Source organism: Triticum aestivum, chromosome 5D, assembly GCF_018294505.1.
Source record: "Triticum aestivum cultivar Chinese Spring chromosome 5D, IWGSC CS RefSeq v2.1, whole genome shotgun sequence".
Classification (NCBI taxonomy): domain Eukaryota; kingdom Viridiplantae; phylum Streptophyta; class Magnoliopsida; order Poales; family Poaceae; genus Triticum; species Triticum aestivum.
In genome coordinates, this window is record NC_057808.1 from 3,276,441 (window position 1) to 3,286,167 (window position 9,727).

Sequence of the window (9,727 nt, forward strand, 5' to 3'; positions counted from 1 at the left end):
TCATCTTTGTGGATGCTACCACGCGCTATTTGGAGCCATTTCAAATAATTGCTCTACTATACGAATCCGGTTTACTACTCAGAGTCATCCGGATTAGTGTCAAAGTTCGCATCGACGTAACCCTTTACGACGAACTCCTTTCCACCTCCATAATCGAGAAAATTCCTTAGTCCACTAGGTACTAAGGATATGTTCGACCGCTGTCATGTGATCCATTCCCGGATCACTATTGTACCCCTTGACCAACTCATGGCAAGGCACACTTCATGTGTGGTACACAGCATAGCATACTGTAGAGCCTACGTCTAAAGCATAGGGGACGACCTTCGTCCTTTCTCTCTCTTCTGCTGTGGTCAGGTCTTGAGTCTTACGCAATACTCACACCTTGTAACACAGCCAAGAACTCCTTCTTTGCTGATCTATTTTGAACTCTTTCAAAATCATGTCAAGGTGTGCGTTCTTTGAAAGTATCATCGGGCGTCTTGATCTATCTCTATAGATCTTGATGCCCAATATGTAAGTAGCTTTTATCCAGGTCTTCCTTTGAAAAACTCCTTTCAAACAACCCTTTATGCTTTCCAGAAATTTTACATCATTTCGGATCAACAATATGTCATTCACATATACTTATCAGAAATGTTGTAGCGCTCCCACTCACTTTATTGGAAATACAAATTTCTCATAAACTTTGTATAAATCCAAAATCTTTGATCATCTCATCAAAGCGTACATTCCAACTCCGAGATGCTTACTCCAGTCCTTAGAAGGATCGCTGGAGCTAGCATACCTTTTAGCATCCTTAGGATCGACAAAACCTTTCTGATTGTATCACATACAACCTTTCCTTACGAAAACTGGTAAGGAAACTTGTTTTGACATCCATCTGCCAGATTTCATAAATGCAGCTAATGCCTACATGATTCCGACGGACCCAAGCATCGCTGCGGATGAGCAAATCTCATCGTAGTCAACTCCTTGAACTTGTGGAAATACTCTTTGCCACAAGTCGAGCTTCATAGACGGTAACATTACCGTCCACGTCCGTCTTCTTCTCAAAGTTCCATTTATCTCGGATTTCATGGCTTCTAACCATTTGTCGGAATATGGGCCCACCATCGCTTCTCCATAGCTCATAGGTTCATCGTTGTCCAACAACATGACTTCCAAGACAGGATCACGTACTACTCTGAAGTATTACGCATCCTCGTCGTCCTACGAGGTTTGGTAGTGACTTGATCCGAAGTTTCATGATCACCATCATAAGCTTCCACTTCAATTGGTGTAGGTGCCACAGGAACAACTTCCTGTGCCCTGCTACACACTAGTTGAAGTGACGGTTCAATAACCTTATCAAGTCTCCACCATCCTCCCACTCAATTCTTTTGAGAGAAACTTTTCCTCGAGAAAGGACTCATTTCTAGAAACAATTACTTTTGCTTCCAGATCTGAAATAGGAGGTACACCCAACTGTTTTGGGTTTTCTATGAAGATGTATTTATCCGCTTTGGGTTCGAGCTTATCAGCTTGAAACTTTTTCACATAAGCATCGCAGCCCCAAACTTTTAAGAAACGACAACTTAGGTTTCTATAAACGGTGTCGTCTCAACGAAATTGCGTGGTGCCCTTTTAAAGTGAATGTGGTTGTCTCTAATGCCTAACCCATAAACGATAGTGGTAATTTGATAAGAAACATCATGGTGTGCACCATATCCAATAGGGTGCAGTTGTGATGTTCGGACACACCATCACACTATGGTGTTCCAGGCGGTATTAATTGTGAAACACTTTCCACATTGTCTTAATTGTGTGCCAAACTCGTAACTCAGATACTCATCTCTATGATCATATCACAGACATTTTATCCTCTTGTCACGACGATCTTCAACTTCACTCTGAAATTACTTGAACCTTTCAATAATTCAGAATTGTGTTCCATCAAGTAAATACACTCAGCATCTACTCAAATCATCTGTGAAGTTAGAACTTAACGATATCCACTGCATGCCTCAGCACTCATTGGACTGCACACATCAAAATGTATTACATCCAACAAGTTGCTCTCTTGTTCCATCTTACTGAAAACGAGGCTTTTCAGTCATCTTGCCCATGTGGTATGATTTGCATGTCTCAAGTGATTCAAAATCAAGTGAGTCCAAACGATCCATCTGCATGGAGTTTCTTCATGCATATATACCAATAGACATGGTTCGCATGTCTCAATCTTTTCAAAAACGAGCGAGTCCAAAGATCCATCTACATGGAGCTTCTTCATGCGTTTTATACCAATATGACTCAAGTTGCAGTGCCACAAGTATGTGGTACTATCATTACTATTTTACATCTTTTGGCACGAACATGTGTATCACTACAATCGAGATTTATTTTAGGTGCAAGACCATTGAAAGTATTATTCAAATAAGCAGAGTAACCATTATTCTCCTTAAATGAATAACCGTATTGCGATAAACATAATCCAATCATGCTCAACGCAAACACCAAATCTCGATGGTAGAGGGAGCATGCGATGCTTGATCACATCAACCTTGGAAACATTTCCAACACATATCGTCATCTCACCTTTAGCTAGTCTCCATTTATTCCACAGCTTTTATTTCGAGTTACTAACACTTAGCAACCGAACCAGTATCTAATACCCTGGTGCTACTAGGAGTACTAGTAAAGTACACATTCATCTAACGTATATCCAATATACTTCTGTCGACCTTGCCTGCCTTCTCATCTACCAAGTATCTAGGGTAGTACTGCTTCAGTGACCGTTCCTCTTATTACAGAAGCACTTAGTCTCGGGTTTGGGTTCAACCTTGGGATTCTTCACTAGAGCAGCAAACGACTTGTTGTTTCATGAAGTATCCCTTTTTCCCTTGCCCTTCTTAAACTAGTGGTTTTATTAACCATCAACAATTGATGCTCCTTCTTGATTTCTACTTTCGCGGTGTCAAACATCGCGAGTTGCTCAAGGATCATCATCTATCCTTGATATGTTATAGTTCATCACGAAGCTCTAATAGCTTGGTGGCAGTGACTATGGAGAACCATCACTATCTCATCTGGAAGATAAACTCCCACTCGATTCAAGCGATTGTGGCACTCAGACAATCTGAGCACATGCTCAACGATTGAGCTTTTCTCCCTTAGTCTTCAGGCTTAAGAAACTTGTCAGAGGTCTCATACCTCTTGACGTGGGCACTAGTCTGAAATCCCAATTTCAGTCTTCGGAACATCTCATATGTTCTGCGACGTTTCAAAACGTCTTTGGTGCCACAATTCTAAACCGTTAGCATTACGCACTGAACTATCACGTAGTTATCAAAACGTGTATGTCAGATGTTCCGCAACATCTACAGACGACGCTGAGGTTCAGCACACCGAGCGGTGCATTAAGGACATAAGCCTTCTGTGCAGCAATGAGGACAATCCTCAGTTTACGGACCCAGTCCGCATAATTGCTACTACCAACTTTCAACTAAATTTTTCTCTAGGAACATATCTAAACCAGTAGAACTTAAAGCGCAAGCTATGACATAATTTGCAAATACCTTTTTGACTATGTTCATGATAATGAAGTTCATCTGATTATGAACTCCCACTCAGATAGACATCCCTCTAGTCATCTAAGTGAAACATGATCCGAGTTCAACTAGGCCGTGTCCGATCATCACGTGAGACGGACTAGTCAAGATCGGTGAACATCTCCATGTTGATCGTATCTTCTATACGACTCATGCTCGACCTTTCGGTCCTCCGTGTTCCGAGGCCATGTCTGTACATGCTAGGCTCGTCAAGTCAACCTAAGTGTATTGCGTGTGTGCCGAGGCCATGTCTGTACATGCTAGGCTCGTCAACACCCGTTGTATTCGAACGTAAGAATCTATCACACCCGATCATCACGTGGTGCTTCGAAACGACGAACCTTCGCAACGGTGCACAGTTAGGGTGAACACTTTCTTGAAATTATTATAAGGGATCATCCTACTTGCTACCGTCGTTCTAAGCAAATAAGATGCAAAAACATGATAAACATCACATGCAATCAAATAGTGACATGATATGGCCAATATCATTATGCTCCTTTGATCTCCATCTTCGGGGCACCATGATCATCTTTGTCACCGGCATGACACCATGATCTCCATCATCATGATCTCCATCATTGTGTCTTCTTGAAGTTGTCATGCCAATGGTTACTTCTACTTCTATGGCTAACGCGCTTAGCAATAAAGTAAAGTAACTTACATGGCGTTATTCAATGACACGCAGGTCATACAAAATAATAAAGACAACTCCTATGGCTCCTGCCGGTTGTCATTCTCATCGACATGCAAGTCGTGATTCTTATTACAAGAATATGATCAATCTCATACATCACATATATCATTCATCACATCTTCTGGCCATATCACATCACAAGGCACATGCTGCAAAAACAAGTTAGACGTCCTCTAATTGTTGTTGCAAGTTTTTACGTGGTTTGTAGGTTTCTAGCAAGAACGTTTCTTACCTACGTATGACCACAACGTGATTTGCCAATTTCCATTTACCCTTCATAAGGACCCTTTTCATCGAATCCGTTCCGACTAAAGTGGGAGAGACAGACACCCGCTAGCCACCTTATGCAACTAGTGCATGTCAGTCGGTGGAACCTGTCTCACGTAAGCGTACGTGTAAGGTCGGTCCGGGCCGCTTCATCCCACAATGCCGCCGAAACAAGATAAGACTAGTAGCGGCAAGAAGAATTGACAACATCGACGCCCACAACTACTTTGTGTTCTACTCGTGCATAGAAACTACGCATAGACCTAGCTCATGATGCCACTGTTGGGGAACGTAGCAGAAATTCAAAATTTTCTACGCATCACCAAGATCAATCTATGGAGTAATCTAGCAACGAGGGGAAGGGGAGTGAATCTACATACCCTTGTAGATCGCGATGCGGAAGCGTTGCAAGAACGCGGATGAGGGAGTCGTACTCGTAGCGATTCAGATCGCGGTTGATTCCGATCTAAGCACCGAAAGTACGGTGCCTCCGCGTTCAACACACGTGCAGCCCGGTGACGTCTCCCACGCCTTGATCCAGCAAGGAGAGAGGGAGAGGTTGGGGAAGACTCCATCCAGCAGCAACACGACGGCATGGTGGTGGTGGATGAGCGTGGCAATCCCGCAGGGCTTCGCCAAGCACCGCGGGAGAGGAGGAGGAGGGAGAGGGGTAGGGCTGCACCAAAAGGAGACGTTCTCGTGTCTATGGCAGCCCAAAACCTCAATATATATAGGGGAGGGGTGAGGGCTGCGCCCCCATCTAGGGTTTCCCCCCTCAAGGGGTGCGGCTAGCCCTAGATGGGGCTTGGGGGGCGGCCAAAGGGGGGAGGAGTGCCTCCCAAGTCAAGTGGAGGCCCTCCCCCTTAGGGTTTCCCCTCTCCCATGCGCATGGGCCTTGGGGGGGCTGGTGCCCCTGGCCCATTAAGGCTAGGGCGCCCCCTTACAGCCCATGCTACTGTATTGGACGTGGTGGAACATTTTCCGGACCTCCGGACCCCTCCGGAATCCTCCGGAATCTTCTGGAAGCTTCCCGGTACAATACCGAAAAAACCCGAACTTTTCCCGGAACCCGAACAACAACTTTCCATATATAAATCTTTACCTCCGGACCATTCCGGAACTCCTCGTGACGTCCGGGATCTCATCCGGGACTCCGAACAACATTCGGTAACCACGTACATGCTTTCCCTATAACCCTAGCGTCATCGAACCTTAAGTGTGTAGACCCTACGGGTTCGGGAACCATGCAGACATGACCGAGACGTTCTCCGGTCAATAACCAACAGCGGGATCTGGATACCCATGTTGGCTCCCACATGTTCCACGATGATCTCATCGGATGAACCACGATGTCGGGGATTCAATCAATCCCGTATTCAATTCCCTTTGTCTATCGGTATGTTACTTGCCCGAGATTCGATCGTCGGTATCCCTATACCTTGTTCAATCTCGTTACCGGCAAGTCTCTTTACTCGTTCCGTAACTCACATCATCCCGTGATCAACTCCTTGGTCACATTGTGCACATAATGATGATGTCCTACCGAGTGGGCCCAGAGATACCTCTCCGTTTACACGGAGTGACAAATCCCAGTCTCGATTCGTGCCAACCCAACAGACACTTTCGGAGATACCCGTAGTGCACCTTTATAGCCACCCAGTTACGTTGTGACGTTTGGCACACCCAAAGCATTCCTACGGTATCCGGGAGTTGCACAATCTCATGGTCTAAGGAAGTGATACTTGACATTAGAAAAGCTCTGAGCAAACGAACTACACGATCTTGTGCTAGGCTTAGGATTGGGTCTTGTCCATCACATCATTCTCCTAATGATGTGATCCCGTTATCAACGACATCCAATGTCCATGGTCAGGAAACCGTAACCATCTATTGATCAACGAGCTAGTCTCCTAGAGGCTTACTAGGGACATGGTGTTGTCTATGTATCCACACATGTATCTGAGTTTCCTATCAATACAATTCTAGCATGGATAATAAACGATTATCATGAACAAGGAAATATAATAATAACCTATTTATTATTGCCTCTAGGGCATATTTCCAACAGGGCCACCTATCCCGGAGGGCCCCAGGGGCTGAAGTGGGAAGGGAACCAGCCCCTAGTGGGCTGGGCGCCCCCCCATGGGCCTCCCCCATGCGCCTAGGGTTGGGAACCCTAGGGTGGGGGGCTTCCCACTTGCCTTGGGGAGCAAGGCACCCCCCCTGGCCGCCGCCCCCCACCCTAGATGGGTTTGGCCGGCGCCCCCCTCCCAATGGGGCCTATATAAAGGGGGGAGGGAGGGCAGCAACATCTAAGCCTTGGGCGCCTCCCTCCTCCCCTGCTACACCTCTCCGTCTCGCAGAAGCTCGGCGAAGCCCTGCCGAGACCCGCTACATCCACCACCACGCCGTCGTGCTACTGGATCTCCATCAACCTCTCCTTCCCCCTTGCTGGATCAAGAAGGAGGAGACGTCGCTGCACCGTACGTGTGTTGAACGCGGAGGTGCCGTCCGTTCGGCACTCGGTCATCGGTGATTTGGATCACGGCGAGTACGACTCCGTCATCCACGTTCATTGGAACGCTTCCGCTCGTGATCTACAAGGGTATGTAGATGCACTCCTTTCCCCTCGTTGCTAGTATACTCCATAGATGCATCTTGGTGAACGTAGGAAAATTTTAAAACTATGCTATGATTCCCAACACAAGCAACACATCAAACAATTCCACCAATTCTCTCTCTATCCCTTCTAACACTAAACGCGCCGGTTGGCCCGATGAAGCATGGGCTCCAACAGGAGGTCGAAGCGCTGGTTAGAGGCATCGCCGCCAGCATCCTCGTGGGAGGCAGAGCGCACACTAGAGAAGGAGATGGCGGTGTTGGAGAAGTGCAGCTCTACCACCCATCCTCTCCCGAGATCGCATGGAAGCGTCTGCGGACCCCCCACGGTCGATGCAGCCGCCGTGTCGTGCTTCTCGCGGCACTCGATGCCGCCGCCATTGTGGCCTGCTCCTCATGTTATGGCAGGAACGAAGAGAATAAAGAAAGAAAGAAATTAACCTCTATATAAGGCGGCGTCCGATATACTATAATCACGCACCAGGACTACGGAAGGGCAGCGACATAAACGGGGGATACTCTAACCGCCGGTGGATCTGTACGTTGCGGGCGGCCATGGTGGAGGGCGGCGCCGTACGCCGGCAAAAGTTCTTCAAAATCCTCCTGCCGGGCTCCTTCGAGTCCAGCCTGGTAAGCGCCCTCGCCCTCGCAATTGGCTAATCAATCCATAATCTGCTGCGCTATACCTGACCTGACGATTTGTCTCCGTACGTTGGCTGCAATGCAGTCCCTGCCGCCCAAATTCGCGGCGCGCCTCGACCGCCCGCCGGTGCTCGCCGTCGCCACGCTGCGCGACCCCGCTGGACGGTCGTGGCACGTGGGCCTCGTCCGGCACGGCGCCGCGGGCCTGCGCTTCGACGGGAAGGGGTGGCGCAGCTTCGTCGCCGGCTGCGGCCTCTCCGCCGGCCAGCTCCTCGTCTTCGACCACCTCGACGACCTCGACTTCGCCGTCGAGCCCTTCGACACGTCCGGCTGCAGCACCTCCTTCTTCGACGGCGAGCGTGGCGGCACGGTGAACATCGACGACGACGACGTGGACTCCGGCAGCGACAACAACCACCACGGGGGGTCCCCCTCCCGGTCGCCACCGCCGGCGCCCGGGACAAAGAGGAGGAAGAAGCTCTCGCCGGCCACCGCCTCGCCCGCCGGCTCCTGCGGACCGTCGTCGTCGGACGACGGGACGCTCCGGCTGGGCATCGAGCAGCCGTTCCATCTGCAGTACATGGAGCTGACCAAGGCCTTCTGTGCCCGCGTGGGATGGGCCGAGTCGTGCACCGCTGAGCTAACCGTGGCCGGCCGCGGCGACCGGCGATGGGAGGTGTCCGTCAGGGTCGGCAGCAAGGGCGGCATGATCATGGCCGGCTGGGAGGGCTTCGCCTGGGACAACGGCCTCAGGATCTCCGACGTCTGCCTCTTCAGGCCGGCAGCTGACACCGGCGGCGAGCAGGTGGTGCAAGTGCAAGTGCTCAGGGAAACGCCCTCGTCGTGAGCAATCAATATAATCACCGGCGAGCTTTATTGATTCGTGATTCGTGATGGCAAAAAGATGTAATGTTGTCTTTGTGCCTTCGCTTGGGTTTCCTTCTGGAATTGTATTTTGGATCAACTCTTCTGATTTCACTCACCCGTATATATGGATGCATTAGGAACTAGAGACTGACCCGTATATATTTTGCTAGTCTGCAGGGGATGGAGAGGAAGTAGGGAAGAGAGAGCAACCGGTTCAAACTCAAGTTTAAGATTGGATCGACTGTAGTGGCTGACTATGTGCTTCCATCAAATCAATTATGCTCTGTAGGAGCGACTCGGGTGGCTGTCAACCCACTCGTGGGGTGCAACGTGCTGCCCTGGGTTCTTGGTCCTGGCCTGAGCCCCGGGTTCAGATCTGGAGAGGCGTAGCCTCCAATGGCGGTTAGGCTGGTGGCGGCAGCTGTTGGGTTGTCGGAGAGGGCTCCGGGGCGCTGTTAGGCCTCGTATCTCGCATGCGAGGGTCATGATGTAAACTCACAATTAGGACTTCTTTTGCAGTGGAGTAACATAGGCATTCTTAAATGAAGAACAACATGATATCCAAGAATCAGAATTAAACTCTACAAGATTACGAGTATCTCAAGAAATTACATAGAGAAACACAAAGAAAAATTTCTGACAAACATAATCAAGTTGCAAGAGCAAAATATGACATTATCCCGTAACACATATATAACATACAACAAAAACTCGGGTTTCACTTTCATTGTCCATGTTTGAAAATATATCCTCCTAAAAGGTATTTAAGAACGGCATGAAGAGCTAAGACAGAACACATTGGAAGATTAGCCATGCATGCAAGCCAAATCCAACCACCGAGCTCAACCACTCGAAGATTTTGCGTTTTAATCACTCTCCGAGCTTCCGTCTGAACCAGCAAAATCAATGCAAGTACTACTACCACCGCCATATGCTTGGCTGCTAGGGTGAACAACGGTTGGCTTGAAGCCTTCGCAGCCGTAGCAATGCCCTACAAAACGACGCATGCATGCAATCCCTCTTCCCATACATCTCACATGTACTA

General features: G+C 48.5%; 1 protein-coding gene across 1 annotated transcript; it reads left to right on the forward strand.

Annotated features, from left to right (window-relative positions):
- Positions 1 to 7,291: 7,291 nt before the first annotated feature.
- On the forward strand, positions 7,292 to 8,779 carry LOC123124048 (B3 domain-containing protein Os03g0212300-like). The gene is made up of 2 exons (XM_044544756.1): positions 7,292 to 7,803; positions 7,901 to 8,779. The coding sequence occupies exons 1-2, from the start codon at positions 7,729 to 7,731 to the stop codon at positions 8,660 to 8,662; spliced, it is 837 nt and encodes a 278-aa protein (XP_044400691.1). The 5' UTR covers positions 7,292 to 7,728; the 3' UTR covers positions 8,663 to 8,779.
- The last annotated feature ends 948 nt before the right edge of the window (positions 8,780 to 9,727 follow it).